A 21429-nucleotide genomic window follows, 5' to 3' on the forward strand; every position below is an offset into this window, starting at 1 on the left:
GGATTCAGAAAAGTCAATTTCAGGGGCCCAGGCAAGAGGTGACAAGCAGGACTAAGCACAAGTACGGGGACCTAACAGAGACAAGTTTTGTAACTAGCTGTATATGGGGAGGTAAGGACAAGCAAAGACTTAAGGATGACCCTAAGTTCTGGCTTGAGCAATGAGTAGATGCAGGTGACTTTTTCTAAGACAGGAAATTTTTGATCTATAACAGATTTCTTGTGATGGGTGAGGTGGTAAGATTTAATTCTGGAAATTCTGAGTATGAGGTGCCTGACAGCTATCTAAGATCTTCAGTATCCCATATGAGCTCACGATCTGTTTTATGACATGAGAAATTAAAGTAAAATTTATTCCAAAACTCTTTACTGCCAGCAGTTGCCTTTTCTGAACACTTGATTTGAACATAAAATGAGGGCACTGATTACTAGATTCTGCAGTTTGTGGTTTACCACATCGTATTCCTTCTACCCTCAAAAAGTTTCTCAGTGTACACAGACATCTACATTCCTCAGGTTTTAATTCAGACAATAACCCACTAATCATTTTTTTGTGGGGGTGCCAGGGATTGAACTCAGGGACACTCAACCACAGAGCCACATCCCCAGCCCTTCTTGGTATTTTATTTAGAGACAGGGTCTCCCTGAGTTGCTTAGCTTCACCATTGCTGAGGCTGGCTTTGAACTTGTGATCCTTCTGCCTCAGCTTCCTGAGCCACTGGGATTACAGGCGTGCACCACCGCACCTGGCCCCACTAATCATTTTTAAGGTGAACTGAACCCATGTTCTCTTACCATGGAGAACAGAATATATATGAAATGTTGGTATTTGATGGCAGACTTGCATTTAAGCGGCCAAATGGCTCTCATTTCTAATTATTGCTGAAAAGAAATCAACAAACCAAATGATCTAAAACCAGTGCTGTCATTTTGTTAGCTATCCAACCTAAGATGATTTTTATTAAAGTGTCATATAAAAAGTTGCCCTATTTATTATCTAGGCTTATTTTTTTTAATCTAACTTATTTTAGAAGATATCCCAGGAAGATAATTTCTCAAAGATACTAGTTTGCCAATTTTTTCTTTAATGGCTGGAAAAGTTGTTTATTTACACTTGTTTGAGCAACTTTTAATCTAGTCTCTATTCATTGTAGTCATTTTTTTAAAAAAACAAGGGAATTACGAGATTTTAAGTTAACTATCAAGGTCTCCATTTGAAACTGTCTTTGAGTAGAGCCAAAATTATTCTCTGAGGAGAATAATGGCCCTGCTTCTGCAGCAGTGAGGAGTTGCTGTTTTTAAATTTCAAACAGAAGTCCTTATTAATACCCAGCCAGATTGGTCAAGCACATGGTTCTCAACTCAACTAGAAACACAGACTAGCTGCACCTCAGTTATAAATCAGGTAGTTATAGTCAACTCACCGCTGTTCATTAGTTGGCAATAGTTCAGGTCAGAAAAACAATGCACAATCTGATGTGTGTTTGAAGGACATGCTATCATCAGTTTCTCGACCTGCTATGAAATTCATTCCCGGGCTAAGTCAAATACTAAATTACTGGGTACTTGGATATTAAAACAATTTGAAATTAATCTAAAACTAATTAAATTCCCCCCGTTCAGCAAAATGAAGGGAGGTTTGTTCATTCAATTTACAGCCAATGAATTGCTATACCCAAAGCAGTAGGTCTACAAAACAAAGACAGGGTCCTGCTTTTCAAAGACCCTGTCCATCCATATTTCTTTTTTAACTTATACATAAAGACCATATAGGAAACTATGGTTCTAAGTGGTGAATTTAAAAATAGAGAAATATACAGGGTATAGAAGCACAAGGTGGGACACTTTACCCAGCCAGAGTGCAGAGGAAGGGAAGGGGAGGAAAGCCTACAGGACACTGAGATGTCCTGGAATACCACCACCCACTCTCAGAGGATTGCTGTAGTGCAGGGTCCAACAAGAGGAAGTATAAGAAAGCACCTTCACAGCTGAAAAGCAGCTGCCCAGATGAGGGTGCATGCAACACAATGGCGCCTTTGGCTGTAACCCAGAAACCTCAAATTGGCTTAGTAAATATGGAAATTTATCATTTCACCTAACAACAAGTCCAGAGAAAGGGTAGGCTCTAAAGTCGATTGACTTAGTGACTCGATTATGTCATCAGGGAACCCCATTCTTCACTCTCTCAGCTCTGCCTTTCTCAGGACCGCTTTATAAGGTCACAAGGAGACCAGACTAGTTTCAGTCAATATGGTAAATGCACAGGATCTCAGGGAAGACAGAGACCATCTTTCCCTGTCTCCTTCTTAGGAGGCAGGAAATATCCCCAGATGACCCTTAATGATATCCCCTCACATCTCAAAAAGCCTGGATTTGGACATGTGCCCATTTATAAAGTCATCAATAATAAAGGCCAGGAGATACTGCTATAGTATCGTGTCATGTGGGACACTATCTGTTTTGTAGAATAAACTATACATTTTACTATATTAGTGTTATGTAGGGCTAAGCTGGGTGACCTGAGAGCTGGAAATCTCTCAATTGCCTAATTATTTATTTATTTCTTACCCAATGAGATACTGATATTTCCCTATTTTCAATGTATGGAAAAGGCAAAATGGTTGGGAAATGATAAGATCATATCATACAGTTCACTATGCGACCCAAATTTGTACATTTAAACAAAACTTACCAAAATCTACCAGCTTAACTCCACCTTCAGTGGTCAACAGAATGTTATTTCCTTTTACATCACGGTGGATAGTTTTGTTGTTATGTAAATGCTGAAGTCCCTAGTTGGTGAGAAATAATAATGACTCCTTTTAAAAAAAAAAAGCATCAAACCAAAAAACATTTTTCATATAATACATTTGGGCAAAATAAACAGTAAATACATGAAAAAATTAAAATTCACCCTTCACTGTTTTACCTTCAGTTAGCCAAATCAAAGATCATCTTTTCCACTTTGGATTATTTAGCCAATTTCAAAAAAACCAAATGCCAAATGTTTTCTCTAAGGAGGCAGACTCATAGTGGAGTAGGAAGGAGGAGTATGGGAGGAATAGATGGATTCTAGATAGGGCAGAGGGGAGAGAAGGGAAAGGGAGGGGGGCAGGAGATAAGCAAATATAGTGGAGTAAAAAAGGGAGTAAAAAAGGTGGTGGAATGAGATGGACATCATTACTCTAGTACATGCATGAAGATATGAATGGTGTGAATATACTGTGTATACAACCAGAGATATGAAAAATCGTGCTCTGTATGTGTAATATGAATTGTAATGCATTCTGCTGTCATATATAACAAATTAGAATAAAAATTTTAAAAAAATAAAGAATCCTTCATTAAAAAAAAAATTCACAAAACCAAAGCATGCTCCTTAACTTTTACTAAACATTTGATTAGAAAATGTGTTGATTTCAATAGAGGAAAAATTTTTATATACTTATTTAAAGAGATGGCAAATGAAAACCTATTAATTAAAAAAATACACTTTCTATTTTCATCACTACGTGGTCTAAGAAACACAAGAAATCAGAATTCAGGATCCTGTTGCTACAAGGAAAGTCGATTTCTAATGGAAATAGGAATTAGTCATGAAAAGCATTTCAGACTTTGCATATACTTTTGCATCAATAAATACTAATGTAGAAATATTTTTCTAAAAATAGGATCCACACTTTTTATTTAATTAAAACAGCCTCATAATTAATGCACAAAGAATTTATATTGCCTTACCATTAATGCTTCATGTAAAATATAGGCAATTATAGGCTCACTCATTCTTTCACCCCTCTTCAGAAATCCTTTCACAAGATCAGTCACAGATCCTCCATTGCACAGCTAAAAAAGAGTATTTCAAGATGCATATGACATTGAAGTTTGGGGCTGTAAAAAGATTTCCTAAAACATTTTTTTAAAAAATTGTCCCAATCTTCTGTTTTATATGATTACTTTCATCATCTTTATAGACTCACAAATGAAATGAGCATACAAACTTGTGCGTCCGTACAACTGATTTTTAAGACCGTTTTCATATAAATTAATTTTTAGATGAGAATCTGAAGAAGCACTGAGCTTGATTTTTTAAATTAATGGTAAGAATTATAATTCTACAAATTATTCCCAGATTTTATGATTCAGAGTTTAAAGCAGCATTAGTTTCTGATAGTTAAAGTGGTAGTGCAATAGATTCCGTGGTCTCAATCCATACCTATATACTATTAAATATGTACTCTAATTAAAAAAGTACATCCTTTTGGCAAATTTTGAATGCATTAAAGTAATGATTAAAATAATATTTTAGAAAACTATTTAAATATAATATTTCCTATATTATTTGCATCCCCTAAATACCCAACAACTCACCCAAAGTAGAAAGAATCTAAATAGAAAACAAGATAGGGGAAATTTTCACATCTGGGCTGTACAAACCTAGGTAACATTAAATCCCATGGGTAACTTTCAAAGAAGCTACACTCACTACTCACTGGATAGATTAACACTGATATTAGCAGTGAACATGAGAGGGGAAGTAATTTGGCAAATAGTCCTAAACCCTGAGAATATGTCAAGAATGTTTTGGTTCCATAGGTCCTTGATCCTCAATGTCTGATTCTTTGGTCTTTGTTTTTGGCCTTGCCCCTCAGCTCAGGATTCTTAATGGTGTCTCCCCTCCCTACCCTGATCTACTGGACCTTTTCCAACTGCCTTTGGCGCCCACCAGTGCCTGGGAACTAAAAGAGCAATAATTTCCCTGACCCTCTTCTAACTCAAGTGCAGACAGAAGGGAGGTGAGAGCAAGTATATTTTTAGCATCCTGGTTTGAAATAACTGAATACATTTTCTCAAAACCTTTTTCTGATATGGTAATTAAATTTTGCTGGGTGCCTGAACACTTCTGGTACATTATGGATTAGATAGTAATAGCTAAGATGCGCTGAGCACTTAAAATTTGATGCCAAGCACATTTCTAATCCATTTACATGAATTATCTCTAAACCTCACCAACTCTCTGAAGTAGGTATTATCATCTTCATATTAAAGATGAAGAAACTGAAGCACATTCATAATTAGTCTTTCTACACTCAAAAATAATTTCTTTCAGCTAATACAGGAACGTGTGCAGCCTTGCATTTCAAGAGCTGCATCTTGTTCTGTATCGGGAAGGGGGATGCTGTTTAAACTGGATAAGTAAGACAGTGTTGTTACCCTGGAAGCAACGTACAGGGTCAGACTGCCTCCACTCTGGGCCAGTGATACTGGTTCACAAAATTACCACTGATGGAAAAGAAACTGAATCCTTTACAATTGCAAACCACTTATTTAAAAGGACCCATATTTTAGAACCAGTTTAAAAATTCCTAAAAGCCTCTGAAGGAAGACTAAATTTTTCATTCTATTTCTCCAGAGTGTACCCTCTCTTTGACCACACCTTTTGCAGTTGATTCTTGTGGAAGAAATATGAAAGCTATCAGAATAAAAACGGAGTCACTTGTGCCAACACTTACAGAATAAAATAAACAAATACACAAAGCCTGGAATTTATGAAGAAAGGGTTCTTAAACCTGAATCACAAGACACTCTGTCAGGATCACAAACTTGCATATGAAAATTTCTACTAGGATTCTACCTGATAATGTCTATTCAACCTTGGACTATCACCACTCGTGTTATTAATCAGCACCAGGGATTATTGTTTCAAATATTTGATGTGATCATCCTCATTTTGTGTATTAGAAGGAAAAAACCTTCCCTTTGACTCAACCTCTGTGAATATGCACACAGTGTACTAAGGCATGAATATTCCCATTGTGGTAACCTGCTATTCCCCCCCCCCCCGCCCCCAAGAAATCAGAATTCTTGGGGGGAAAAATCTCTTCCTGATTGCTTTATTTAGGTTGACACTATTATTTGGCTTCTTTGAGAATAATGAATTTCAGATTCATCCACATAGTTGCACATTCTTTCTTAAATGCTGTTTTAATGTTGTTTCTTTTTTTGATGCTGAGTATTGCATTGATTGGACGAACCACATCATGGATTTACTCAAAGATATCTCAGTTGTTTTCCGTTTTTGGCAATTATGAGTAGACTTCTGTGACTATTCATGTATAGGTTTTTTAAATTAATTTTTTATTTGTTTTAATTAGTTATACATGAAAGTAGAATGCATTTATGCACTTTAATATATCATATATAGAAGGGATATAATTTCTCATTTTTCTGAGTGTAAATGTTGCAGAATCATATTGGTCATGCAGTCACATATATACATACAGTAATAATGTCTGTTTCATTCTACTATCTTTCCTATCCTCACATCCCTTCCTCTCCCCTTCTATTACTTCACTTTACTTAATCTAAGGTAACGCTATGCTTTTCTAGTACCCGCCACCTTATTGTGAATTAGTGTCCTCATATTAGAGAAAACATTTGGCCTTTGGTTTTGGGGGATTGGCTTATTTCACTTAGTATGATATTCTCCAACTCCATCCATTTACTGGCAAATGCCATAATTTCACTCTTCTTTAAAGCTGAATAATATTCCATTGAGTATATACACCACATTTTCTTTATCCATTCATCTATTGAAGGACACTTAGATTGGTTCATAGTTTTAGCTATTGCAAATTGAGCTGCTATAAACATTGATGCAGTTGCATTACTGTGGTATGCTGATTTTAAGTCCTTTGGGTATAAACCGAGGAGTGGGATAGCTGGGTCAAATGGTGGTTCCATTTCAAGTTTTCTGAGCAATCTTTATACTGCTTTCCAGATTGGTTGCACCAATTTGCAGTCCCACCAGCAATGTTTCTTTTTTGTTGCTGTTTGTTCGTTTGTTTTTGTAGTTGTAGGTGGACAGCCTGCCTTTATTTTATTTGTTTATTTTTATGTGGTGCTAAGGATCAAACTCAGTGTCTCACATGTGCAAGGCAAGCACTCTGCCACTGAGCTGTAGCCCCAGCCCTCATGTTAATGTTAGTATTAGGTTTTGATTTCTCTTGGCTAAGTACCTGAGAGGAAACTGCTGAAGGTTGTTTGTTTAACCATCTCTACACTGATGAACTATCAAAATGGTCCTACCATTCTGCATCCGCATAAGCAATGTATGAGATTTCTAGTTGCTACACATTCTTCCCAGTACTTGATTTATAAAGTGGATTCTTAAAGCCATTTTAAATGGTCTTAGTATTTCTTTGTGATTTTTAATGTGGGTTTTCCTAATAACTAAGATGTTGGCCATCTTTTCATATACTTATTTGCTGTCCATATATTTTATTTGGAAAATATTCAAAATTTCTGTTCATTTTTTTATTCATCATTTGCTTTCTTATTATTGATTTTTTAGAATTCTTTATATATTTTGGATACAAGTCCTTTATAGGCAGGTATTTTCAAACATTTTCTTCTAGTCTGTGGCTTGCACTTTTATTTGAAGGGTCTTTTGAAGAGCGTTAAGTTCTAAATTTATCATTTTTTTTAATTTATAGAATGTGTTTTGGGTGTCATATCTAAGAAATTTTTGCCTAACCAAGGCCATAAAACTTTTCTCCTATAATTTCTTCAGGAAGTTTTACAGTTTTCAGTCTCACATAAAGTAGGTGTCTAATTCATTTTAACTTACAGGTGTGGGTTATATATGGATGTGCAATTAATATAGCAAATTTTTTATGTTTGTTAAAAGTGTCCCAAGAAACAGAAGCTAGAACTCTGAATTGAGTTTAAAATCTAGTTGTCAACACCAAGAACAGACAAATCTTAAATGCATATTGCTAAATGAAAGAAGGCAATACGAAAAGACTACTGTTTGTATGATTCCAAGAATACTATATTCTGGAAAAGACAAAACCGGAAACAACAAAATCAGTAGTTGTTAGGGATTCTAGGGGGGATAAATAGGGAAAGCATAGTACTTTTAGGACAGTGAAATGAATTTGTGTGATATTATAATGGTACATACACGTCATTACATATTTTATCAGAATCCATAAGCTGTACAACACAAAGAGTAAACCTTAATGAAAACTATGAACTATACACAAAGAGTAAACCCTAATGTAAACTATGAATTCTAGTTAGTTATAATATTGCTTCATAAATTTTAACAAACCTACTAAACTAATGCAAGATATTATAATGCGGAGGAGTGAAGAGGAACTCTCTGTACTTACTGTTCAATTTTGCTGCAAACCTAAAACTGCTGAAAAAATTCAGTCTATTTTTTTAAAAGTACACCCTAGTTGCTAACACCAAGACTACGTAAAAGGGACCTGAAATAATGAAGGAACACACAAGTTAATCTAAGTTCTATATACAAATAAAGCCCCCCTTTATAGTGTTTTGTCAGAAACTACACTGTTTATTCATGGTTGAATTTTATATCCAATACATTTTTACAAAAACAAGGTACTGATCCAGAAAAAAATCTTGGAGATACACACACACATACACACACACACACGTAGATATATAAATTTTCATCATAAGAGTTCTTTAATTTAATAATGATTTTTAGAAGAATCATAATTTATTTATTCATATTCAACCAATATTTGTTGAACTGTTAATATATTCAAGGCACTGAACTAGGAATAGATCAAAGGTGCCAGTACAGCTTCTGCTTCAAGCCTAAAAATATATTCAGAACAGTGGTTTTCAACCATAGAAGATTTTGCTCCCAGGGACATTTCACAATGTTTGGAGAGTTCTTTTTATCAACAGGGCTGGGGAACTGCTTCTGGCATCCAGAGGCCAGGGAGGCTGCCAAACATCCCCAAAATGCACAGGACAGCCCTCCACAAAAATGAACCATCCAAACCAAAATGTCCATAGTGCCAAGGTCAAAAAAAAAAAAAAAAGAGAGCGAGACAGAGAAAGAAAGAAAGAAACCTAACTAGAGGGATGATAAACAATTACCAAGATTGTATGTTAGGTCTTGAATTATAGTTATGTGGATAAAAAGACTTGTGTGCAAAGTACTGTAGAATTTCACCAAGAGACTTGATAACATTCAGTTGGAAGGGGAAAAGAAAAGGTTATATGTAAAGAGCAGATGGAATGTGCGATCATATAGATTGACAATAGTTTTCTCCAGGTTAATGTGGCCTAATGATTTTATTTACTGTGTCTTCTAGAGTACAGAAACTATACTTTGGAGGGGATCAAATGATTCCATTTTATTATTTTTTTCCTTAGTCCTTTTTAAATAATACTCAGAAAAAAAGGCTTTTCTCCAATGCCACAGTCTGGCTGGGCACAAATGCCGCAGTCTGGCTGGGCACACAATCACGAGCCACCACACAGCTTGTAGATTCAAACAGCAACTCTTTATTCCCGAACTCACACCAGCCGTCTACAATCACGTTCTGGGGAAATCCACGTTCTCTGCCCAAATCCACGTTCTCTGCCCAAATCCACCTCCACTGGGCTTCTATCTCCAAAATATACTGTCTGAATCCCGTGAGAACTCAAGGGGGAACTCAGGCAGCAGGATACGCCCTATTCCCAGGAGGAATAATCTTAAACCTTAAACCTGGAACCTAAACTGGGAACGCCCTAAACACGATTATCTTAAAACCGGGAACACCCTAATCTGCCTTGGTCCTTGAGCAAGGTCACCTACATTCAATGTCGCTGCAACATGTCAGCAACATGGGGTACGCTGGCAAGGAAATTGTCATACCTACTTGGCTAATGGCTCCCAGCACTCCAAAAGGATATTTTCTGACCCTAACAACATGATAACTAAATCATTTTTCTTAAAACTTAACTTAAGCAAACAAAACTTTTAAAAAGAAGTTATGATTAGAATCCAAACAAGAAACTTTCAGTGGCAGAAAAGAAAAAGACCTTGTATAGATGAACACTGTACTGTACCGCTACAGGACCCACTGAGCTAGTTTGTAGATCAGGGGACAGAACCTCACAACTGATTGTACACTAAAATGCAGTTTTCAGGGGCTGGGGATGTGGCTCAAGCTGTAGCGCGCTCCCCTGGCATGCGTGCGGCCCGGGGTTCGATCCTCAGCACCACATACAAACAAGGATGTTGTGTCTGCCGAAAACTAAAAAATAAATATTAAAAAAAATAAGATAAAATGCAGTTTTCAGTCATTCTGAGATGACTTCTTCTTTTTCAGAAGAAAAAGCAAAGTCACACTACAATGTGAAGTCAAAGACATTAATACTAATTCTCTAAGAAGTCTATGAAAAGTCAATGACGATGGAAAAAGAAAAAAATAATAATTTCATAATCTTCTATTTCTAGAGCAACATGGAAAAAATTAAAAACATTTCAATCCAGTCAAGAAGCAAAAAAGAGACCACAATAATAGTTGGAACACATCAAAAGTACTAACCACAATTACCACCTTACCGTAGGCATAAATGTACCAACCTATCTGGATATATATATATATATATATATATATATATATATATATACAGAAATTTAAAGCAAATAAGAAATCTTTCCTCAAATTTAAATTTTGTTGCTTAACTTTCACTTAGTAACCCTTAAGTCTCACCTGATAAATTCCCTATGTATTACCTAAGCAATTCAATTGAGATAGTAATTTCATACATATGATGTGTAATAAGTTTGTATTCTAATTTACATTAGCTAAGTATTTCTTACAAATAATAAAGTACAATCTTAGGAGCTACATGACCTCACTTCCATTCCCAATAAACACAACCACTTGTTTTGTTGTTGTTGTTGCTGCTGCTGTTTTCTTGAGATAAAAATCACTTTTAAAACAAACTAAAAATCATATTCTGAGTTTCATATATAAAAGAATAGAGTATGTTATGAAAAGTGAGATATTCAAGTTTTACTTATAGACAAGGGCATATTTGAAAGTATCACAAGTTTTATTTCTTGCATGCCTTCTATTAGATTGTTTGTTACATAATGCTATGAAATATAATTCATATTTAGAAACTATCGGTTTAAGAGTAAAAAGCAAACAAAATCTACAGAAAAATTGCAAAGAGATAATAAATTGAAGTCAGAGATAGAACCTCCTCATTCTTTCCCCCCAAATATGGAGACTCCCCTGCATGATATCTTGGAAGGAGGTCTCCTCCTCTATCTGGAAGTAGTAATGAGATGAAGAACAAAGAGAAAGAGGGAAGAAGCCAGACTTAGTGGCACATGCTACAGTCTCAACTGCCCAGAAGGCTGAGGTGGAGGATTCTTGAGCCCAGGCATTCGAGATCAGCCTCTCTGTGTCTGTCTCTTTTCCTTCCTTCCTTCCTTCCTTCCTTCCTTCCTTCCTTCCTTCCTTCCTTCCTTCCTCCCTCCCTCCCTCCCTCCCTCCCTCCCTCTCTCTCTCTCTCTCTCTCTCTCTCTCACACACACACTCACACACAAAAATAAATAAAATAAAAACCCAAAGAGAAAGAAGAAATTCCTTTCTCTCTTGTGCATCTATTTTATAAAGAACAAACACCAAGATTTTAACACTTGTTGTATTTACGGCTTTGTATGTATGCTAGAGTCAATGGAAACCCAGCCTCTTGTCCTTCAAAGGCACAGAATTCCTATTTTGTAGGGCCTGAGACACACAGGTTTTATTCACTTACTCATTCTTTCATTCATTTCATTTGTTAAGTAACACTGAAAAAAGAAATACCCCACAATTATTTTAATTCCTGAGATTAGTGACAGAGAAAAATCACAAATGACAAGATTTTAAGTCAACTATTTTCTTCATTTCTTTTCTTCTATATATTAGTTTATATTAGTTTGTCTGCTTGGCTGTTGTTGTGTTTACCATTAGGGGAAAACATTGATTGGGCAAGGTTTTACAAGGACCCTGACTGGGGGAAAAATCTAAGTTCTTTTTTTTTTTTAAAGAGAGAGAGAGGGAGAATTCTAATATTTATTTTTTAGTTATCAGCGGACACAACATCTTTGTTTGTATGTGGTGCTGAGGATCGAACCCGGGCCGCACGCATGCCAGGCGAGCGCGCTACCACTTGAGCCACATCCCTGGCCCCAAATCTAAGTTCTTAATAATTCCTTCCTTTTGGTTCCTTCCCAACCCTTCCATTCCCTTTCCATGCACAGAATTTATTTTTCTGACTGTTGCCTAAGCAGGACTCCTGGCTTAATTTTCAGAATACAAAGAAGTTTTATGAATGAAACTTCAAAAAGTCAAGCTGAAATGGAAAACAAATGGAAGGAGAGGGAGAAAATAAAATGAAGATTATTAAATTGATAATAAGTACAAATATCGATACTCCACAAATTATTTTGTGGCTGAAGATCTTCCCAAAGACTCCTCAAATATGATACTGTCATGAACTCCCTAATTCCTCATTAAGAATTAGTAAATCTTTAATGGTCTTAGATGAAATTCACTTGTGCTCAACTAGTATGAAATGCATTTTCCATGTGTAACAAAGAAAAGTAACAAGGTATCCTTAAAACTGAAATATCCATTTGTTCTTTATGAACATGAAGGATTAAAATACATAAAATAAAATGCAAATATTCTTTAATTAGGCAATAGATCATAAAAGACAAAAATGAGCTGATGTTTCTCTCAAAATTATAGGTGAACAGATGATGTCATAGTTAGCCTATACAATTTCTAAACCACTAAGACAGACTAAAAGAGAATTTATAATAGGAGACCCAAAACTCTTTAAGTATACCTTTGCAATACAATGCTAAAATAGACACATAATGTTCTTTAATCAAACAAAATTGGAGTACAATTTTCCTAGGCCAGAGCTAGACTAATTAAATAACAGCAGCACTGAAAGTGAATTCTCTATCCTGGCAGTAGGCAAGCTTAAAAAAAAAAAAAAATCCCAACCTCAGTCAAAATGTTTCATCAACCAATCTTTGCAACCAACTTCCAAAGCCAGTGTCTACTAAGTTCTCTGAATGTATTCTGCCTTTACTGTGTTAGGAGACAGTATAAGATTTTTACTCAAATCTCTAAATTTAAAAAAAGCTAATTTCTAATTTCTGCAGTTAGCATTTCTCACGTTTGCTGGTTTTCACTTTTGCTATTTTTTTCAACTGTGTTTTGTTTATTCAAAGAATGTCCTGAGGTCATTTTCTTAGTCTGACCATGTTCAGCATGATGCCACAAAAGCAGAAACTCTTATTTTCTGGTTTTTACATTGTTCATTTTATAAAAGTACCATCAACATTCAAGTTTGAGTCTTTTTATAGATACTAATATTTAGCAAAAATCTACAAGTGAATCTTCATGGCCATCTATTAGGTATATGTATAATATTGTAAGACACTTCTGTACACTTCCAAAGTAACTGCACCATTTTACACTGCCATAAGCAATGTGTAAGAGTTCGATTTGTTCCACAATCCCACCAATACTTGGTATTATTAGCCTTTTAATTTTAGACACTTTCATAGGTGTCTGATAGTATCTCACTGTCGTTTTAATTTAAATTTCCACAAAGACTAAAGATACCAAACATTATATATATAAAATGTATATTATTCTTTAATTATATATAATATGCATTTTCTTTAATCAAACATAGATAATATTATATTAAGTAATTTATAAAGCCTATATACATGATTTTCATACACACACACACAGCTTTATAAAGTGTCCAAATATTTTGCTCGCTTATGTTTAAATTGGGTGGGTACACTTTATTATTAGGCGAAAATTTGATTATTCCTAGTGTACTGAGAGTGTTTATCACATATGGGTGTTGAATTTTAGCACCTATATTTGTATGATTTTTTCACTTTGATTCTTTCAATTGCAATTATGGTGCAGTAAATTTTTCATATTCTAACAAACAATGTTTTAACAAACTTATATTCCTGGAATAAGCCTGTTCTATCATGATGCAATAATATTTTTTCTATATTTTTGGATTTAATTGGTAAAAATTTTGTGAAGTAAGCCAGGTGTGGTGGCACACGCATGTAATCCCAGTGGTTCGGGAAGCTGAGGCAGGAGGATCTGAGTTCAAAGCCAGTCTCAGAAAAAGCGAGACACTAAGCAACTTAGTGAGACTCTGTCTCTAAATAAAATACAAGATAGGGCTAGGGATGTGGCTCAGTGGTTAAGTGCCCCTGAGTTCAATCTCTGGTACCTCATAAAAAAATTTGTGAAGGATTTTTTGCATATATGTTCATGTGGAATATTATACTCAAGTCTTTGTTTTCTTGGTGCATTATAATCATATACAATAGTGGGATTCATTATGCCATATTTTGCATGCTCATAACATAATTTGATCAAGTCATGCCCCAGTACTTCCCTTTCTCTCTTCTCCTCCCTCCCCCAATCCTCTTACTCTAATCTCCCTTCTACTATTATTATTATTTTTAATGCAGTATAGGTATATATAAATATATATATGATTATGTATATTCATTGTGGTATATTCACAGATGGAAATTATATGATATGGTGGATTTCATTCCGCAGGACTTCCCCATACCTTCCCTTCTTTCCTCCCTCCCTCTTGATGCCCTTACTGTGTACACTATTGCTCTCCCTTTTATTTTAATAAGATCAGTTTTTTATCCTTTTTTTCTATATTCCACATCTGAGAGAAAAAATTTGATCCTTGCTTTCCAATGGACTCAAATTTTCTTTTAATATCTTGGTCTTCTTTGGTAATTACAATGCTGACCTCTTAAAATGAGTGAATAGAACTAATTAATTGTTTCTTCAGTATGTCACAGGATTCTTGTTTCCAAGATGGTAATGCAGAGAACTCATGGATCCATTCTCCAGTGAGACAATCATAAACAGTAAAAATTAGGAGAACAATTTAAAGACTTCAGAAAGTATCATGAAAGGGCATTCAGCAAATGAATTCACATTCAAGGTCATAACTCAATCTCAGTAAAAACCGCAAGAGTCTGTAGCACTAGGAACCACCCTCACCCCACATGCCCAGCCAATTCAGTGTGACATCCACTCTAGGTGGATGTTGCCAAGAAGATTGGGTTCCTGCTCCTCACAGTTCTCACCAAGGTATTCTCCAGAGGAGCAATGAGCATTTCCCACACACTCCCCAACTCTACATTGCAGAGGCTAAATCCCAGGAAAATGCAAGAGATTCTTTTCTTCCACTCAGCCCTCCCCCCGCCATTTATGGGGTAGAGGTCTGAACTTAGGTGCAGCTGCCTGAGAATAATGGAATCAAATCACCTGTACCCCAGCTTGCTCATTAGGCATAGGTTACCATGGTATAACAGGCAAATTGAACAAATAGAAGTTACTTACCTTTCTGGTTCAGAGTTCTGCTCATGATGGAGGGCATCCCTACAAGAGATGCTGCCAATCCCAGAACAGTGGCTTGGGGATTTTGTCTAGGTGGAGAGGGAGCCATAACAACAGAGAACTCCAAAGTATGCTCCAATATTCCTGATTTTATTGGAGAGGAACTTAGGGGAAGTTCAAGCCCAAGAAGACTCTTGAAAACAGCAGAGATTTTAGTAACTACAAAGGGGATGATAATTCTATGGGGGCAACAAATTAACCCAAGACCAGCTAGGTCAGGAGACTGACCCCAACAAAGAAATAGTTAAGAACTCTCCTGGGGTCAGAACAAACCTCAAAGACTAGACACAGAAATTACTCTTGAAAGGAGGCATGCATTTAATTGGATCAGATTGTGAAATAATTTGTGCCCTAGGACATTGCTGAGAACAATCAAGGAATCAGCAAGCAAGTGCAGAGTCCAGTAGCTAAGTGTAATTCCAACAAAAGCTTTATAGAAAGGTCAAGGAAAGATACAAGGAGAGCCCTGTTAAAATCACTGTGGTTCCAGGATGACTGTGCATAGTCCCTAGCTGTGCCCTCTGAGGAGTGACACGAGAGATTTCATACTATAGGGGAAACAAATTTCACTAAAATAGTCCAGCCAAATTATTAAACAAATAAATAAGCAAACAATCTTCCACCAACTCCCCAGAATGGATTATGTCCAGAATTCTGACAACAGAATCACCTAAAATATCCAGTTTTCAACCAAATATATATATTTGGAAAGGAATAAGAAAATGTCATCCATATAAAAAAACAGCCAAAATAAATTGCATATGAAATGGTCCAAATAGTGGAGTTAACAAAGATTTCAAAGCAGGAATTACAAATATGTTCCAAGTACTAAAGGAAACAGTGTTTAAAGAAGTAAAGAAAGGTTTGATAGGAATATCTTATCAAATAGAGACTATCAATAGAGATGGAACCCATAAAAGAGACAGAAATGTCAATTATGGAGTTGAAAAGTACAATAATGGAAATAAAAAGGTCACCAGAGGGACTCAGTAGTGGATATGGACTGGCAGAAAAAATAATTAGCAAACTTATAGATAGATTGATAAGGATTATAAAATATGAAGAAAAGAGAGAAGGAATGAAAATAAATGAAATTCTTAAAGAAATGTAAGCATACTAGCATACATGTAATGGCAGTACCAGAAGAAAGGAGAGAAAATGAGCAGCAATTAATGAACACATAATGGCTGAAATTTCCACAAATTTCCACAGAAAGTTCAATGAACTCAAGCAGGATGAAAGCAGAAATCCATGGTTAGTTACATAATAGTAAGTGTTGACAGCTCAAGATAAAAGGAAAATCTTTAAAGTGACAGGAATAAAGCCAACTGTCACATACAAGGAAATGCAATAAGATTAACAGCTGACTCCTCATCAGAAACAATGTAGGCTAAAAGCTATAAGGATGGCATGTTCAATGTGCAAAAAGCAAAGACCCTAACCACTAAGACTGTTTTACCCAGCAAAACTATCTTTCAAAAAGGAAAAGGAAATGAAGACATCCCTTAGTAAACAAATCTCAGAGAACTCACTGCTAGCAGGCCCACCTTATCAGGTTTATTTTGCAGTATAGAATATTCAAGCCTTCTGTATTTCTAATACCTTTCTACTTACTCTTCAAATTATTAAGGAAATGATTTTGAAACTGAGATTTGTTATGATTTCAATCTGGAATGTTCCCCAAAGTCCCATGTTGAAGGCTTGGTCCCCAGTGCAGCCAATTTCAGAGGCAAGGCTTTTGGGAAACACTTGGATCATAAATGCCCAGATCTCATTAGTGAATCAATAAATGGACTCCATAGCAGTAGGCTTGAGGTGAGGCAGCATATCATGAAGGAAAGCAGCTCAGGACACGGCAACCAGGAAGCAGAGAAAGAACTCCACTCACCAAAGGCACTCCTCCCATGAGCTACTTACTCCAGTATACCCTACCTGCCAACAGGTACACCCGATTAATGCACATCAGTGTATAACCACCAGTGAGGTTGCAGTTCTCGTTATCTAATTATTTCACCTCTGAACATTGTTGTGCTCTCGCCTACATGAGCTTTTGAGGGGCACCTCGTATTTAACCTATCACAATAGCTGAATGGACTATGGGGAGGTGGTGGAAACTGTGGGAAGTATGGCATTGTTGGAGAAAGCACATCCCTAGGAGCATGTCCTGGAAGGATTTTTCTTGTCCCCAGCCCTGGTAGCCCTTTCTGCCTCCTGGATGCCATGAAGTAAGCAGCTTTTCCTCTGACACATTCTTCTGCCATGGCGTTCTGCCTCAGCTCGGGCCCAAAGCAATGGAACCAGCCGATTGATCATGGACTGAAGTTACTGAAACCAGGAGCCCAAGGAAATCCTTCCTCCATAAGCTATTCATTTCAGGTATTTTGCTCACATTAAGGAAAAGCTAACTAATACACTATTTAATATTGTGGATCCATCTGTTTCTCTCTCTCTCTCTCTCTCTCTCTCTCTCTTTCTCTCTCTTTTATTCGGTTCTGTCAATTTTTACTTCACACATTTTAAAACTTTGTTATTAAATACACACAAATTTAGGGGTATTGTATCCTCTAAATGAATCTACCTTTATGTCATTTGTCTCTGATTGTACTGTTTGACTGGAAGTTGCTTTGTCTAACATTAATATAGTCACTCCAGCTTTCTATTAAGTTTCCATGGTATATCTTTTGCCATCATTTTAATTTTAATCTACATATCCATGTCCATACATTTAAAGCATGTTCATACTTATTTTTCATCCAGTCTGGCAATTTCTACCATATTATAAATCTAATTATAAATGATTGGGTTTAATTCTACCATCTTGCTATTTTTCTATGTGCCTTATCTATTCTCTGTTCTCTTTTTCCTATTTTCCTACTCTCTTTTGGTCTGAATATTTTTAGTGCTCCATTTTGTCCTCTACTATGTTATTCACTATACTTCACTTTATCTTTATCCATTGCCTGAGGGTTTATAATATGCACCTTTAACTTGCCACAATCTAAATTAATAATTTTGCCACTTCACATCTAACATAAGACACTGGAAACTATATATTTCCAATTTTTCTCTCCTGCACCTTTGCTATAATTATCACATATCTTAGTTCTACATGTTGTATACATGTACATAGTTATGACTGTGGATTTTAATAGACAAAAATATAAAGTAAAGCATTTCATATTTATCCTTACATTTACCACTGACAATATTCTTTATTCCCTCCTTAAGTCAGGAATCATTTTCATTTAGCCTGAAAAATGCTCTTTGACATTTTTTATAAAGCAGGTTTCTGGTGGTAAAATTTTTTTCATTTGACAAAAATTTCTATTCTGATTTTGGCTTCCTTGATGAATAATATTTTCACCAGATAAACAATTCCAAGTTGACAGCATTTTACTTTCAGTACTTCAAAGACGTGATTCTAATGCATTTAATTATAGATCAGTGGTCACTTTTATCTATAAATCCTTCATTACATAACAATGTTTTTTTTAATTCCTTATACTTCTTATTATTACTTTTCAGCATTTTGATTACGGCATGTCTTAGAATGATTTTCTTATCTCTTTGGGAGATTTTTTTTTTTTAATTTTCTTGACATCCACAATAGCATTTTTAGTGTTCATCATATTTAGCCAAACTTCAGCCATTATTTATTTAAATCTTGTATCCTTCCCCTTCCACCTCCATCATTCTGAGACAGCAGAATGTCTCAGAATGTCTTCTACCCTTTGGTTAGAAGACTAAGTAATGTCTCAGAGGTCACAGAAGTTTTTTCTCCCTGTCATTCTTTGTTGTTTTTATAACTATGTTTCAGTTTGGACAGCTCTGATGTGCCTATCTTCAAGTTCATAATCTTTTCTCCCATTTGTCTAATTTGCTATTATATTCTGTTATTTTTTCACATACATATTACATTTTTTGTTCTAGGAATTACCTTCAGTTCTATTTCATAGTTTCCACTTTTGTCAACATTAACGTTTTCCTTTAACTACTCATGCATATTTATAACTGTTTTAAAGTCCTAACCTGCTTATTCCAATATCTGCTTTTCTGGGTCTTTTTGTATTGACCAATTTTTCTTCTGAGGCTGGTTTATGTTTTCCTGCTTCTTTGCAGGTCTAGGAATTTAATCCTATAGCTGAACTTGGGTAATGTTACATTATGGAATGTCTGAATTTTGCTGTCTTCCATTAATGTGTGTTGAATTTTGTTCTGGCAGGCAGTTAATTTGTGGAGCAACCTGAACCTTTCAGAAAACTCACCTTTTAGGACTAGGTAAGCCCTTCCTCTAATAGATAAACTGTCCAGGGTTTCTACGAAGGGTAGAAAGTACCCTTCAAGTACTCAATGAAGTTTCTCCAGTTGGGTGGTCAGAACTCAAGCACCTCTCAACCCTGCAAAAACTCCACTGATTGTGTGGATTACAGCCCCAGAGTAACTTTTGCTAGACTATCCCCGCTTTTGCTGTGGTTATTATTCTTTACCCAATGCCTGAAATCAAGCTCCACACCTAAACCACCTTAGATTTCAGTCAAAGACTTTCAGATCTTCATTTAGATTAAATAGATAACCTATATGTAGAGTTCTACAAACCTTTTTTTCTGCATAGATCCCTCTTCTCTGAAAATTCCAGCCAACTGGGCCCTTGCAATTTTTCAGCTCAGCAGGACTGCTCTAGTGTCCTTGGGAATGTCCTCCTTGGGCCTATGGTCTGAAAACTGTCTCCAAGAATAAAGATGAGGCGATTACAGTGTTCACTCATTTGTTTTCTTTTCTAAATGTCAGACTCCTAAGCTTTCTTTTCCAATATTTGAAAATGTTATTTCTGCCCAGTTTTGTCCCGTTTTCTAGGGACAAAAGCATGTCAATACCCGTACTATCACCACCAGAAGCAGATGTTGCCAGAATATTTTTATGTATAATGAATTTTGAGTGCTCTTATAGTTTTTCACAAACTTGCCTTTGATAAGAATCATCTTAGTACATTTATGTTTTTTAAATACAGTTTCCAAGTCTCCATTCCTGGAGTTTTTAATTCAGTAGGTTCAATGTAAGGTCAAATTTTTACTATCAGAGTAGCCTATAGGGTACTTCAAAGAATAAAGGCACCAAGACTATCCCCCCTTTTTTGTATTCTGGTGTCATATTAAAATGATAGGCCTTCTTTGACCATGATTAATTACATCTTGTCTTTTATTCTGTTAACATACCCATTTATGATCCTCACAGCACTAAAACAAATACATAATAATTTAATTTTTTTTAATTTTTCAATTCTTTCCCAACTACTAGACTGATGACAGAACTCATCTTGTCCCCTATTGAGCATCTATAATGTACCAAAATGACTTGCTCAAAGTAAGGGATTACTGTTTATGGAAAAAATAAATGACTGAACTTAAGTTCTGTGAGCTTATTTATGCACACACACACAAACACACCCACACATTCAAAATAAAGGTCATCTTTTCATATGGTATGGAAGGTACCTCTTCAAAGTGTAGCATATTTGATTTAATTTCAATAAAATACACCAATGTACATAATTCTAGATTCCAATAAAATTCTCATGAAATATTCATGAAAGCTAGCACCACCACCTACCAGACACTTTCTAATGTACAATTTCGCAATGTTTAAAAATTTCACATTACTCTTCTGCTCTGTAAACCAGAAGCTGTATTTTATAATTACTATTGACATCAGACATGATATGCAACTGGAAATATTTTTGTAAGTGTATATAACCATGTAACCAATAAGTCAAAATATAGGAAAGTTTCCTACCCTAAAATGGTTTTAAAGTTACCATCATACATTTGTAATATTAACAACAAGATATCTATGGTAAAGAGAAAATAACTTATAAGAAATATTTTAATGTGTACAATAAAAACCTATTCATTTATTAAATAGCAAGATTTCTCTGGTCATCCCACATCTTTTTCCCTTGTAGTTATACTACAAACTGTATTCAGAGAAGCATATTCTTTTGCAAGCACTGAAGTACTGCTACAGCAGAAGGACATAGAAGAGTTTATATACATACATAAATACACCCATACACACACACACACAAACACACACACATATTATATCCTAGGTTAAAGAGTATAAAAAATCAC

The 21429-nt window shown here is 35.5% G+C and overlaps 1 protein-coding gene across 1 annotated transcript in view; it reads right to left on the minus strand.

Moving 5' to 3' along the window:
* The window catches only part of Myo3a (myosin IIIA), a 199550-nt gene that overhangs the window by 171124 nt on the left and 6997 nt on the right, over positions 1-21429 (minus strand). Inside the window, exons 3-4 of the mRNA XM_027953097.2 lie at positions 3738-3842; positions 2692-2791 (exon numbers count right to left, since the gene is read on the minus strand). Coding sequence (XP_027808898.2) covers positions 2692-2791; positions 3738-3842 — 205 coding nt within the window. The remainder of the gene's footprint in view (positions 1-2691; positions 2792-3737; positions 3843-21429) is intronic.

The sequence above is a fragment of the Marmota flaviventris genome, chromosome 12 (assembly GCF_047511675.1).
Source record: "Marmota flaviventris isolate mMarFla1 chromosome 12, mMarFla1.hap1, whole genome shotgun sequence".
Taxonomy (NCBI): Eukaryota; Metazoa; Chordata; class Mammalia; order Rodentia; family Sciuridae; genus Marmota; species Marmota flaviventris.